Here is a 15,920-nt window from a genome sequence, read left to right on the forward strand (position 1 = left end):
AAAACTGAGACAGATAGAAACCAAGTGCTCATCAATTAGTAGAGCCAAATGAGATTAGAGCTCAAGTCTCCAGATGCCCACTTAAAGTTTACTTAAGATCATCCTGTCCCCTTCTAGGGAATCAATACAGGCAGAGTTTAGCATCCAGGGTAAGGTAAGACTTGCCCACACTAACCTGCTGGACACCCATACTGAGGATAACATCTAACTGTAGTCACTTCTTGCTTTCAGAATGAACAGTCATGGTAATCTCACCAGCTTTCTCTTCTTACTTAGCCTAAAGCTGTAAGAGGTTTACAGTGGCTGTTTAGGGGCACACTTGAGTTTCAAGTTTCATTTAGGAATCAGTACATGAATGAAAACAGCCTCAAAGAGAAAGCTGTTAAACCCGGGAATCCCAATGGGGGGCAAGGAATCAGTAGCTGGTGGTCAAACTGTTATCACTGCTACCCAGACCCATGTATGGTTTAGGAGATTTATGATTGAATGCCCATCTGGACTGCAAACACTGCATGAGTTTAAAGCGCTTCTGGGTCTTCAAGGCCTGAATCAAAGGGCGAATCAATATGCTGACCAACTGTTTAATATTTTTGACAAGAACAAGGTAAGATTTTTTTTCCTTTCATTTCATTTAGTTGTAATTTTCCATCTCCTCCTTTAAAAAACAAAAAACAAAAAAATTACCTGAATTAAAAAGTAAATCTTTCTAAATGAGGAGGTCTTCATGGAATGCACAGCTTGTAGGAGAGTGAGTCATTAAATACTGTTAGCACTGACTGTGTGAAGATAATTGGGGGTGAGGCACTGAGCACTGGGAAATGTTCTACATGTAGTGCTTTCTTTTAAAAACTAAATTAAATCTCTGTGTGGAATTCTCATGGCGTTATTTAAATAAATCCAGTAAGTGCAGATTGATTTACAAAGACTGTTTTTCAAAGTATTTTAGGCATTGGTGACATTTTCTAGAAAAGCAATTTATGGAATTCTGCTTTTAAAAGTGTGATTAGATCTAGATTTGATGAGTAAATCAATGGAAATTAACAGACAATATGCCTATGTTCCAATCAAAGCAGGAATGTTTCTTTTTTTAAAAAATGGATCTTCATAACTGATCAGTTTAATTTGAAAATTAAAATTAATTTTTACAAACTTAGGATAAGTTTTGATTTTTTTAGAAATTGCCTTTTTTCATTTTTTGTTTTGTTTTGTTTCCACACACACACATACACACACATATACACACAGTTAAATTTAGGTTTTTCCCCTAAGCTGTTTGGGTTTAGTATTGTTTGTTTGTTTTAATGTAAAATAATGTTTTAATGTAAAATTTCAAGTCAGAGCAAAGGAAAGAATGATACAAGACAGGAATAAGTCAAAGAAGGGCCTTGAACAACAACCCTAGTGAAAATGTCCAATCTAGAATTATAAAGTGAGGGATTTTGTAATAAACAAAAGACATCATCTTGGTTATGATTTTTAAGTCCCCTCCTTTTTTTTGCTTGTTATAAAACTCCACCTTACAGGTAAGATTTTTTTTTTAAATACTACTTATAAAAGTGGAAGTTTCATAATGGGGGAAAAAAGGCTTTGTCTAAAAAGAAAGGAGATGCTGTCTTCCAAGAATAAAACTAGGGAGGAACCAGAAAATTACTGGAGGAAAATTGTATATTACCTTAAAAAATTGCAGAAGTGAGAAACAGAAGGGAAAAAAAGGAAGATGGAATTAATGACATGGGTAAAATCAAAACCAATTGGTTTTCCTTTAAGATGTGAGAAAATTTATGATAGCCTCTAAGACCTGGGAATTTCCTAAATACAGAAATAGAAATAGTGACTAAACCTATGATTTCATTAAGATAGGATACTTCTGAAAAAAAAAAACCAAAACTCCCTCTACTCATGCAGGGCAGTATTTTCTCTGCAATTTATAGTCTCAGAGTGTTGCCTGGAGAACTGAGACCTTCAGTGGCTGAGGCAGGGTCAGAGGCAGGATTTGAACTGAGATCTTCTGACTTCAAGAAAGCTCTCAAGTCACTTTACCACACTACCTGTCAAAAATACAGAAATAGGAGACTTCAAAGATGAAATCTTGAAACTGGTGAAAACATATGCAAGGACTAAGACTTTTTCAATCTATTTTATTTATTCACAATTTTCACATACAAATTTAAGACAATTGATGGTAGTGGGGGAGATCTCATCTTTCCAATCATTGTTATAAAGTTCCTAACCAAAAAGAGTTTACAACCCAGTGGAAAGATTAGTTGGACTTTCCCTATATTCTTCACTTAGGAACACTGAAGCAAATTTTAGACTTAGCAGATCAGCCAATAAACATTTACCAAGTATCTACTATGTGCTAAGAACTGGGGGTACAAAAAGAGGCAAAAGACAGTTTCTGCCCTCACAGAGCTCACAATCTAACAGGGGAGACAACTTGCAAATATAAATATTTATGAAGCAAGCTATATACAGGATAAAAAGGAAATAACAGAGGGAAGGCACAATTAAAGAGGGTTAGGAAAATTTCCTCTAGAAAATGAAATTTTTTTTTTTATTTTTTTTATTTTTTTTTTATTTTTTTAATGTTTAACAATCACTGCCATACAATTGCGATTTTATCCCTCCCCACCCACCCCCCACTACCTCCCTCCCTCCCCACGACTGCATACAATTCTGTATAGATTCTACATATACTTTCCTATTGAGTATATTTTCACTATAGTCATGCTATGTAGTCAGACTAAGATAAATGAAAGAATCCGTATAACAAATCAGAACATGATACACAAACAGATACACATACACAAACATGATCTGCTACATTATGTGAGTGACTTCCATATTTCTCTCTCTGAGTGTGGAAGGCATTTTGCCTTGAGGTCCACCATTGGGATTTTTTTTTTTTCAGAAGTTCTTGTGTTATTACAAAAATCTAAGTCTACCAGAAAAAGCTCTCACACACTGTGGTTGTTGCTGTGCATAGAGTTCTCCTGGTTCTGCTCCTTTCACTCAGCATCAGGTCATATAAGTCCTTCCAGGCCTCTCTGAAGTCTTCTTGTTCATCATTTCTTATGGCACAATAGTACTCCATTACATTCATATACCATAATTTATTCAGCCATTCCCCAATTGATGGACATCCCCTTGACTTCCAGTTTTTGGCAACTACATAGAGTGCTGCTATAAATATTTTTGTACATGTGGGACCCTTTCCCATTTTTATGATCTCTTGGGGATATAGTCCTAGTAGCGATATTGCTGGGTCAAAGGGTATGCACATTTTTGTAGCCCTTTGGGCATAGTTCCAAATTGCTCTCCAGAATAGAAAATGAAATTTTAATTGGAACTTAAAAGGAAACCAGGGAGGTCACTAGGCAAAGATGGGGAGGGAAAACATTTCAGACATGTTGGACAGCCAGAGAGAATGTCCAGAACCAAGAGATGGAGAGGCTTGTTCAAGGAATAGCCAGGAGGCTGGTGTCATTGGATAGAAGAGCACTTGTTGAGGTTGTGTTTGTCTCTCATTCTCAAAGTGGATCATGACATCAAGATGATGACATGACTTGCTGTTGACTTTGATTTGAGTGAGGGAGGGCTGTGCAAGATTACCAGTCTCACTTTCTCCTCCAGAGCCATCAGGGTCCAGAGGCCAGATATTCATCAGGAAGACTGGAGTGGCCACTTGTTGGGGAGTAAGGTGAAAGAAGACTGGAAAAGTAGGAAGGAGTGAGGTTACGAAGGGCTTTGAATGCTGGAGCATTTTGTATTTGATCCTAGAAGCAATAAGGAGCCACTGGAGTTTATTGAGAAGGGGAGTGACATGATCAGATCTGCGCTTTTAGGAAAAATCACAAAGGAGTATATGGCACCTTTAAGTGTGTGTGTGTCTTTCACAAAACTTTAATGTCTTTTACGTAGGTCTTTAATGGTCCCCCTTCTGTTGTTCCTCCCATGGCCCCCACTAGCCAACCTCTTTTAATGATCCATTAGAATCTAGTTAGATAAGGAACTGAGCTACTGTAAGATTCAGCCTTTTCCCCAAAGTGTTGCTATCTTTACATGCCTGCTGCGTCTCTCTCATGTTGGCATTTTGAACCTATCATGATTGTCAGCATTCCTATGCCAGAGACAAAATTAATAAAAAAAGAAGATGGATTTGAAAGTGGGACTTGCTGTCTGAATGCTGACCACTGCTGAGGAAACACACATGCAGAGAATGTCCAAACAGGCATCTCGTGACTTACAAACCCTTTGTGTGAGAAGGAGCTCAGTTCAGGGTGTGAAAGATATAAAAATTCATACTACATTTATTATCTGTTATAGAGACTGATATCTGCTTGGGTGCAGTTTGAATCTAGGCAGGGGAAGCACGGATACTTTTGATCTGAGAGTGGATCTCAATTCAAAATGGAGTCTGTGAATATGTATGTGATTCAAAGGAAATTAAGAGAATGGTCTTGGACAACACACGGACATTTAAGTCAACACAGACAAATCAGAGTATTTTGTTGTTATATGCTGGAAAATAGGAAGAAGTGGTGATTCATTAAAATATGTAATCATAATAAAACTTAGTCTCTTTAGAACCCAGTGGAAATTAGTAGTGTAGCTGAAAGACAAGAGACTTAGGGTCTAGTTCTGATTAGGCTGTGAACTAGTTGTTTCCTCCTCCATAAAATTAGAGGAAAAAAGGAAAGAGGGAGGAAAGGAAGGAAGGAAGGACAAAGAACAAAAAAGGAAGGAGGGCGAGAAGGATAGAAGGAGGGAGAAAGTAAGGAGGGGAGAGAGGGAGGAAGGAGAGATCAAGAAAGGGAGGAAGAAAGGGAGGGAGAGAAGTGAAGGAAAGAAAGAGTGAGGAATTGCTTTGATCTGGAAAGTTACAGAGATGATGAGGTAAGTCCTGAAGAAACAGATTGATACCTCCTCCCTTCAATCCCACTAGGAGTAATAGCAGATTTAATTTGATTGTGGTTCATGGTTCTGGAACTGGAGGGGATAGGAGTGAAGCAGGGGAGTCCTGTAGAAAGAGGAACAGTGATGTCATATGGCAGCAAGATAGTTGGTGCAGAGGCTGAAGAGGTATTCTGAAAGGAAGGAATTAAGTGAAGCATGGCTGGAAGGTTTGTTATTGTTTGGCTGATTTGGATTTTGGTCTTGTTTTTTACTAAAATGGTGCTCTTGGAGAGACCATCACCAATTGGGAAAGTGGGGCTCCAGAACAGAAATTTTTCTAGAGCATAGTCTGTAATGTGGGCAGCAGGATGGTTTTGAGGAAGTTGCAGATGTGTTGGCATAGGATCTCTAATATTATGACTCCTTAATGAGTTGTTCCAAATAGCTAAGGCTTCTCCCTGAAAACCCCAGACTTACTGTCTTTTAATTTCAATGATTGTGGATGGAAATCTTGCTACCATTTTTTATATACCTCTTTATCTTCCTAAACCAAGAATGCTAAGCTTGTTACCTTTTTCTTGATGGCTGTTGCGCCAAAGCAATATTCACAGCACCTATGGTGGCACAGTTCTGAATCATGAAATACAACAGACTCTCCATATAGCAGGCAGAAGAAAAACATTTATTCAGATGCCAGAAAGCCAAATCCATCACAGCAACAAAGAAATCCATACACAATAACAATGCAGAGGGTAACACCAGCCCCAAGCCTTCCCCTGCTAGGCTTCCCACAAACCAGCTCCATTAAAGAAATCACAAACAGGCTTTCTCACTCACAGTCAGCTGCCTGCTTTCTCTCTCTCCCTCAGCTCTAACTGTTCTGCTGTAGCTCCACCTCTTCCTGTTTCACCTGTTCAGCAGGCTTCATGTCACACACTCATGTGACTTAGGCTTCCATGTGGCTCAAGCAGGTCATATAGGTCTATTAACAGATGGGAAAGATCTTCCCATTATGCAAAAATATATCAATTCCTTTAAAAATACACTCACAGTAAAAATGGCTAAAGGTCATAAATATAACCACTAATTTTCATACTGTGATATGATACAATGGTACATTCAGGGACTATTGGTGAGGGAATTTGCATTAATCAAATTCCTACTATGTACGAGGTACCCGTGCTAACTGCTTTACACATATTATTCTTATGATGATTCTCACAACAACCCTGGGAGGTGGATGTTATTATAATAGCCATTTAGTGTTGAGAAAACTGAGGCAGATGGAGGTTAAGTGATTTTCTCAGAGCTAATAAGTATCTGAGGTCAGATTTGAGCTCAGGTTTTTATGATTCCAGGAGCAGCACTCTAATCCACTGTGACAAGTAGCTGTCTGAGCTGGCATTATTCACCTAAGTGCCCCAGCCCTACCTGCATTTGCTTTTGTACTTTTTCTCTCTCCTGAAATGCCTGTCTTTACAATCTCCTTTCCCTTTTCTCAAATTTGGTGTTTCATTACTTCATTTCGGGACTGAGAAATCACTTTCTTAAAATTATGTAAAAAATATTCTAAAGAGGTTTTGAGTGAGAACTTCAGGAACTGGACTATGGGTCAAGCACCATGGCTTTTGTTCATGGATTTTGTGGCATCTTCTTTGGCTACTTGAAGTCATTCCTTTGTTTCCTTCCTGGTTCTCAGCTGGGTTTAAGATAGGTGAGGCTTCTGGATAACTGAGTATCACTGAGGGTAGGAGAGGAGGGAGTCCTCTTTTACTCATAGAAAATGCTTAAAAATCAAAATATCTCATATTTATAACTGGAAATTATTTTCCATTTTCAAACTAAGCCTATCAATTATGAAAGAATGTATTATAGGAGATATTCCTTCTTTGGTTTTTATAAAGGTGCATTTTTCTTTTCAGCAACCGATCTGTGGTGTGTGTGTGTGTGTGTGTGTGTGTGTGTGTGTGTGTGTGTGTGTATACCCTTGTTCTTTGTGCTTTTGAAACTCTCAGTAAATTTGGTGTTAGAAGTCTTGAATAGATTTCAGCTAATTCATTCTCTGTCAATGGCAGGTTAAGAGAAAGAATTTTAAAATGTCTCCCATATAATGCCACCAGTTAGGATTTTGCATTTCCCAGGTTTGCCCAGAGGGCAAAACAAAACCAAATCAAAGAATGATTTGGGTCATCACTGTATGATCTGGACACCCCAGCTATCCTATACTTTCCTTATTGAAATGAGTAGTGATAAATTATAGCATGATTACATTATTTCACTCCTTTATTAATAAACAAAGTAAACTTTTTAAAATTTAGAAAGGAGTTCAGTTGTAGCAATTTGGGGACAAAAAAAGAATGTTTTGCATCTTTGTATACACCTTCTGGTTCAGAAGAAAGTACATGTAGCTCAGGGTCAGACCAGTTAAGTTTAATTAATAGTTAGTGAATTTAATTGAAATGCCCCACCTTTGCTACTTCTTAGTAGTATGACATTTAGGCAAATCATCCAAACTCTCAGTAGTCTTTAGCCATTTTCTATGTATCATGGTTGCTTCTAGCAGTCTGATGAAATCTATGTTTCATCATAATGAAATATGATTCAACTGATTCAATATGAATAAACATTCAGAATAATGTTTATAAATGCATATAATAAAATATATGAGTACAAAGGAAATGATCATGAGCTACAGTTATCTATCTCTCTATATTGTATGTATGTGGGTGTGTACCTTTATATAGCTATAAAAAGTTCACAGACCCCAGGTTAAGAAGGTTTGATCTCTCTCAGTCTTAATTTCTTCAGTTGTAAACTTGGGATAATAATTCCTATTCTACCTACTTCACAAGGTTGTGTAAGGATCAAATGAGAGTGTGTATATAAAATGCCTTATAAGCTATAAAGCACTGAAAAAAAAAACCAAAACAAAACTATGTATATGACACAGTACCCGGATTGGTACAAAAGCAAATTTCTTGCAACTGGGTCTCAACATCCCCCCCCCACCCCCCAGTGTCTGCAAGTACATTATCTCTAGAAGGGATAAGAAAGAAAGAGACCTCAATTTTAAAATTCATAATAACTAGTAAGCTATGAGGTAAGAATATGACCACCTAGGGACATTATGATCAAACAATCAATAAAAAAAAAATTTATTAACTTCCCACTAGGAACCAGGCACTGTGCTAAGGCTAGGGATACAAAAGGAGGCAAAAGATAGCCCTGCACTCAAGGATTTTATAAATCTGATAGGTATTAGAAAAATTTACTGTACTTCTTAGTCAGTACCCTAAGGGCAGCTCACTCCTCCCCTTAGGTTAATTAATACCAGATTCTGTCTGAAGCAGGACTTCTTAACCTTTTTTTGCACCAGATATCAGTCACTAGATGTTGGCAATCCAAGGAAGCCTCTGGACTTCTCTGAATAATGTTTCTAAATGCATAAAATAAAATACACAGTATTACAAAGGAAAATAAAAACAAGTTTGCAGACCCCAGGTTACAAAGGATATGCAGAGAGAGAGAGAGAAAGAGAGACAGAGAGAGAAATAGATGATAGATTGATAGACGTAGATATACCTGCATGTACATATACATACATGAGGTGTATATATATACATATATATATACATGTGTATGTGTATATTTGTGTCTGTGTATATTTGTGTATGTATTTGTGTGTATATACTCATTGAAATGACCCACTCTTACCACTTATTAGCTATAGGACTTTTAGGGAAATCATTTGCCCTAGATAATTCTGTGTGTGTCATGGCAGTCTGATGAAACCTATGGACCTTTCTCAGAATAATCTTTATAAATACCAAAAATTATAAATATAATATTGAAAAGGAAGCCAATTATATTGAAATATAATGATCAAAATATGTATTTTGCCATCTATATCATATATAAAATACTGATTTTTTAAAATGTATAACTATTTGTCATATTACCTATGTTGCCAATGTCTCAGGGAATCCCAGGACTCTAGGTTTCTATGTCCTAAGCTTAATCCTTTGGGGTCTTTTTCTCTTTTTGGCTCACTGCCTCCATGTGGAGTTGCTTCAAGAAAATTTAATATATTCAAGGTGTAGCTCATGTGTAGGTATCTGAAAAGGTAGATACAAGGACTCCCTTAGCACTGATGTTAACAAATGCATATTTATGACTATATCCCATAACCAGATTTTAAAAATAAATTAAACACCTATCACTTCTCCGTGGAATGAAATTGAATTTGGAATACCATTGGGCAATTGTTTAGCATTCTGGTGAGTCCCTCTATCCCAGAAAGTATCCAAATATAGTCTCCTCAAAACTCATGGTACCACTGTGTGGTTTAAACTTCCCCTGGAAGGCAAACGTACTTGGAGTTGGGGAGGAGGTGGCAGAGAGGCTGCCAAACCTCTTCTCTCATTTTATCTACCCAGTCTAAATCATCCACTGGCTTTGCTCTCCAAGTAGCCAATCCCCCTCTCCTCCAAAGAACACACCTCATCAGGAAAGCTTTTGTTCTTTTTACAAGATCCATTACCCCAAATATACTATTCAGGAACTGCTGAACTTGAGGATACCCAAAAACAATACCCAAGATTAGATTCCTCTCTCAGCCTCAGTAGCCAGACCTTTAATTTTTGCTGCCATGTATTCTTGCAGGAAGTCTTTCAGTGCCAGTTACTCCCAAGACTTTTTAGCTGGGAAAGGCTACTCTCAGCTATATAGTCTCTGACTTGTGCTCAGAAAAGGTAAGAAAAAGGTAGAAGGCAATTAGTAACCCCAGGTTCAAGAATCCCTTTCTTAGACAATCTGATCAGCATATACTCTCAAGAGAGGCTTCTTTTTGGACCGAGTATAAACACGTGCCTAACTTTGAAACTATTTTCTCCCACAACTGCTCCAACAAGGATCAAGGAAGTGTACCAGACTGAGTAGTGATCAGAACATAATCTGGGGGCATAGATAGAAGACTACACAAAGAGGAAGAGGTGGAGGGAATGGTCTTCCCTTTGAACCTCTCTTTCACCTGAACTCAGGGATAACACACACACACACACACACACACACACACATGCACGCACGCACGCACACACAGGAATCAGAAGAGGGAGGAATAAGATTTCAAAGGGATTATACTCATGGACAAAACTTTAATGTTTATTGTTAGAGGTTGTATTGTGAAGAGGGAATTAAAAGAAAGAACCTGTAATTGGGGTTTAGATAATGGGAAAGAGAAGAGAGAGAGGAGTGGCAGTAGTCTGCATCAAGCATAAGGTAACTCATGCTTTGTGTATTTCTCTCTCACCACCATCTTCTACTTTGGAAAGAATGGGACAGGTGGAAAGAGAAGAAAAAGATTAAGAGAATAGGAAGGGGGAAAATAATAAATTAATGATCATAACTATGAATGTAAATGGGTTAAACTCATCCACAAAATGGAAGGGGATAGTAGAATAGAAAGAAGAATACAATAATATGTTAATTACAAGAAACACTCTTGAAACATAGATTCATTCACATAGTGTTCAAGTAAAAGTTTGGAACAAGAATCTATTAAACTCCAGCAGGACTCAAAAAAACAGAGGTAACAACCATGAAGCAAAAATAGATGGTGAAAAGAAATGAAAAGGGAAAGCACATTATACTTAAAGATTCCATAGACAATGACATAATGCGCACCAAAAAGACACAGTGTCTAAATACTTAAAGGAGATGTTTAAGTTCTAGGGAGAACTACAGTAAAACCGTGGCATTGAGGACATCAGTGTACCTCTTTCAGAACTAGACAAATCTGGCCCCCTAAAAAGTTCAACACCTGAATAAAATTTTAGAAAAGTGACTGGGGAGTACATCAAATAGATTGTGGACTTACACACACACACACACACACACACACACACACACACACACACACACACACACACGCTTTCCTTTTCCTTACATGTATAATGTTGTTCTAAAGTGTTATTATGCAAGCAGCATCACCTACACCCTGAAGTATACCAAAAAAGTGTAAGCAATCTATTACCCAGTGAGTGACACTGGCCTCCTTGCTGTTTCTCAAACAAGATACCCCATGTCTTCACTCCCTGATTTTTCGCTGGCATTCCCGCTGGCATTCGCTGGAACTGTCCTCCTTCCTTTTCTCCTTTCCTTTTCTTCTCTGACTTTCTTCAAATCTCAGTTAAAATCCTACCTCCAAGAGTCCTTTCCCAATCGTTGTAATTGGTATTTCCTTCCCTCTAAGATTGCTTTCACTTCTCCTGCATATATCTTGTTTGTGTATAATTGTTTGCATGTTGCCTCTCTAGGTAGATTGTGAGCTCAAGGAAAGGGACTATTTTTTTTACCTTTCTTTGTATCCCTAGCCTCACTCAGTGCCGTAGAAACTGCTTACTAAGTAGTTGACTTGTTGACTTTAAGTATTCACTCAGCAATCACTTGTTAAATAGCTACTGTGTGGAATGCACATGATAAGTGCCTCTTCACTTAACTGAGCTAGTCATTTCCCTTTTGGAGACTTCAATTCCTTCATCAGATTTAAGAATATGAACTCTATGGTCCCTTCTTGATCTAAATCCTGTGATACATTTTATCCTTAGTAAAGGTTTCAAAAGTTTCTTCTAGTTCTAAGAATCTGACTCTGACATGAAAGAATATGATAGAGGAGTTTTATCTGGATGGAATATCGCAAAATTGTCATAAAAACTCCATTATTGGAAATGTTCAAAATGAGATTGGATAATGCTCTATTAGGTCTAGTGTAGAGAAAATTCTGTCATGGAGTAGGAGGCTGCATTTGGTAGCCTCCAAGATTATGTCCTAGGTGTGTACAAATTGAAAATATTAGAATGCCCCACAATAATACTTTGAGATCATAAAGTATTAGGTACACTTGCCATTGTACTAGTTCCATTTAAATAATTTAATTTGGTGTTTGAAGAACTAGCTTGAATAACTAGTTATTACATACTATCTGTGCTATTTTGGCCAGATCACTTCATCTCTCTGGGGCCTGGTCTTCTCATGTGAAAAATGAGGAAGAAAGGCTTTGTTACAGTAGTTCAGTCATTTTTCAGTTGTGTCTGATTCCTTGTGACCCTATTTGGGGTTTTCTTGGCAAAGATACTGGAGTGGTTTGCCATTTCCTTCTCCAGCTCATTTTACAGGTGAGAAAACTGAGGCAAACAGGGTTAAGTAAGTGACTTGCCCAGAGCCACACACCTAATAAGTGTCTGAGAGCAGATTTGAACTTAGGGAAATGAATCTTCTTGACTCCAAGCCTGGTGCTCTGTCCATTGTCCTAGCTGCCCCAGGAAGATAGATAATCTCTAAGGTCCCTTCCAGTTATAAATCCTGATACAGCCAAATCAGAGAAAGCCATAACTTCGCATACAGTTCTCATCCACCTTTTAGCTTTTCAGCTATTATCTACCCTTTTTTCACTGAGAAACACAAAATTCAAGGCTTCTTACCTCCACAAAATAATCTTTCCTTAGCAACAGTCTCCTGCCATATACCACTAAAATCATAGACTCTTAGGGTTGACAGAAGCATTACGGGTAATTTAGGCCAAACTTTATCAAAAGCATGAATCTTCCATATACCATTCCCACATCGTCTATAGCATGCAGCCTCTGCTTGAATAGCTCAGTAACAGAAGTGCTCTCTACATCACAAACAAGTGCATTCCATTTTGGAAACATTGTAATTAGATCTATAAGTAGAATTCTTTCATGCGAGTGTAATCCCTGCTTCTAATGCATCTCTCATACAAACAATAGATACTGTTACTATAGCTTTAAGGGTCAGATAAAATGTTGAGAAGAGTAGATTTTCCAGGCAGTTTAGAAGTGTCAGTTGAGAAAATGACTTCCTGCAAAATGTTTCTTCATCATGAAATCAAGGAGAAAGTAAGTGTTTTATCTGTGATCTACAAAGATCCATAAGAAATATGTGGACAGATAAGGAGCTGATGTAAAACTTCTTCCTAATTAGACCTGTCATAAATGATGACTTCAAAGAAACACCTGATAGAGAATTATAGGAGGAATTTGTGAGGATGTGAAAAGTATGATGTATTTTGGAAAGACTTGTTTCCTGTGCAGCATGGTTTTTCTGGCTCCACCTGAAGGCTAGGCTTGTTACATTTTGCCCCTATAGGGTTCTCTGGTATCACAAAAGCATTGGAAAAATCACTTTTCTCTTCCATTGACTTGGGTCCCCACTAATTATGTTTTCTCCATTTTAGGGACCTAGTGACTACTATCACAATTACATTTAACCATTTAACACAGAATTATCTTTCACAAAGGGATATTTCCGTCAAAGATAAAACAAGAACAAAATAAAAACAGTCCTCTTCACTCTTAATGCCTTAGGAACATAATCTTTCCCCTGACACCACCTCAGTCTTTGGGAGGGGAGGAGGAATTAGGATCATAGTTTAGTTCAGTTCCTACATTAGTTCCACCGAGTTCAAGAAGAATGTTCATACCCCCCAAGAGGCAAGTGTAGCCCCTGGCATGTTGACATCGTGGGGCAAAATTCCACTTGCCCTTGTATTAGTTACAACTCTGTTTCTGATTGTTAGAAAGTTTTTATTTTGAGCTCACATATGCCTCATTGTGACTTTCACCTTTTGGTCTTAGTGCTGCCATCGGGAGTCATAGAAAATAAATCTGAATCCTTGGCTAAATTATCACCCTTCAAATACCTGTGGAATTTGAAAATTATTTATTATTTAACATGTAATTATTATTAAAAAGTATTATAAGAATCAAATGAAAGAATGGATGTAAATTAATTTTGTTCTTGTTGTTATCATCATTATTATTAAAGCTATATTTTAATCCTGGTCTTGTTTGCTACCTATGTGACTTTGGCAAGCCATTTCTCTTCTAAGACCTCAGATCTCTCATTTATATGCATCACTTATGGACACCCTAATATTCCCATGGGGATCCCTACACACACATGCACGCATGCATGCATGCATACACACACACACACACACACACAGAAATTCTACTCCTGTCATAAAGGTACTCTGTGGTTCTACACCAACTCAAAAGTATAACACATAAGTCCCCACCAATATGCTTAGTTTTATTAGTCATTCAGAAGATGTAGTTAATTTGAAATGAAGACATTTAATGAAAAAGAATAGTAAGAAAACTAACAGAACATTTCCCAAAAAGTCCTGGGGCCAGTCTTCAATAAATACATATACCAACAGTGGGAAAAGTAGACACAACTATGGAACTTGTGTGGAAGTATAAGAAGGGAATGTATTTGACCCAGCCCACATATGTGGAGGGTCTGGGGAATACATGTGACAATATTAGGTGCACAAACAGACATCTCACAGCTCTAATGTTACAGGGCCACTGATTTATTCAGGGGCCATCATACTGGTTCACTGGGCATTTCTCTGTTCTGAGCCTGTTCCCCACTAGTTTTATCAAATGAGATTGTATTTATAAAGTGTTTAGCACAGTGCCTGGCACATAGTAGGCACTTAATAAATGCTTATTCCTTTTCCTTCCCTTTCTCCCCCACCCCCTAGTCATTATTAGGCATTGTTCTGCTAGATACATGGATGTGGAAATTTCCCCTTGGTACCATGTTCTGGGTTTTAGCTAACGCTTCAGCTTGAGGGATTACCTCTTTCTCATAAGAGAAGGAATAGTCTCTGTCATCATTCATTTATCTTAGAGCCCTGAGACTTAAGCTTGTGGTATTTTCAAGGAGAAGGCAGACCAGACCCTTCCACATATCTAGTATTCAGACCAGGAAGAAATTTATGGAAAGTCATCCATTTTCTACAAGATGAATAATACCAGGTTCTAGAGCCTTAGATGGTTGTGGCTTTTTCCTATGGAAGCAAAGTCTCAATCGCCAGAGGGCAACTTTTTTGGGGAACATAGACTAGCTATCTAAAACTCATGGGCCTTATGGGCTTTTCTTTCTGCTCACCATGAATATCGTCTGTGTGCCAAGCCTCTACCTCCAGACTTCCACTTTAACTTTCAATCAGTTTCTGATGACTAACTTTCATCCCTTAAAATCATTTCAGGAACAGCCTTTCAACAAACATTCAAGGGCTACCTGGGTTTAAGGCTCCATGCTTTTTCTTGGTCCTCAAAAATGCTTTGGTACATCATGTAGATAAAGCACAGAAAAAGAAAGAACAAAAACAAAAATGGTGGACATGATAAGGCTTTGTTCTACACTGCAAATTTTTTGTCCAAACTCCTACTCTTACTATGTATATGTGACTAGGAAAACAATATACAATATTATACAATATTACAATATACAATATTATACAACAGCGACACTGTAAAAGACAAACTTGGAAAGTTTTAAGAACTTTGATCAATGTGATCACTGTCCATGATACCAGAGGACCAATGAGAAAACATGCTATCCTTTTGACATAGAGTTGATGAATTTAGCATGCAGAATGAGACATATATGTATGTATGTGTGTGTGTGTGTGTGCATATATATATATATATATATATATATATATATATATATATATATATATATATATATATATACACACATATATAAACCTAGTCAATAAGAGAATTAGTTTTGCTTGAGTATACATATTTGTTCTAAGGACTTTGTTTTTTTTCCTCTTTTTATCATTAGGGAGAAGGTGGGAGTGAGAAAAAATATATTTCTGTTAATTAAAAATACTTTTTAAAAAGTAGAAAAGTAGAGTATTGTTTACAAGTATGGAATGCTGCATTTAGTTTCAGATACAGTCACTGCATTGTTAGTTTTGCTTAGTTGTTTATACTGTATTATAAAAGATCTCTCCCTGGGTAGTGGTAATTTGTAAGGTAAAAACAAAATGCATTAATAAAACTTTTAAAAAAATAAGGTGATATGTTATAAAAATATATTGATTGCTTTCCTATTGTTTTCCTTTTTTTATTTCACTCCTATGCTTCAGATTTTCATTTTTGCTGTATTTTTGAGATCCTGCTTCCCCTCCATCTCAC

At 37.3% G+C, this 15,920-nt stretch overlaps 1 protein-coding gene across 1 annotated transcript in view; it reads left to right on the forward strand.

The window, feature by feature from the left end:
- Window positions 1-385: 385 nt before the first annotated feature.
- Window positions 386-15,920, forward strand: part of GUCA1C (guanylate cyclase activator 1C) — a 51,578-nt gene continuing 36,043 nt past the window's right edge. Inside the window, exon 1 of the mRNA XM_072615753.1 lies at window positions 386-604. Within this exon, the coding sequence (XP_072471854.1) occupies window positions 401-604 (204 nt within the window). The 5' untranslated portion in view covers window positions 386-400. The remainder of the gene's footprint in view (window positions 605-15,920) is intronic.

Source organism: Notamacropus eugenii, chromosome 5 (genome assembly GCF_028372415.1).
Source record: "Notamacropus eugenii isolate mMacEug1 chromosome 5, mMacEug1.pri_v2, whole genome shotgun sequence".
Classification (NCBI taxonomy): domain Eukaryota; kingdom Metazoa; phylum Chordata; class Mammalia; order Diprotodontia; family Macropodidae; genus Notamacropus; species Notamacropus eugenii.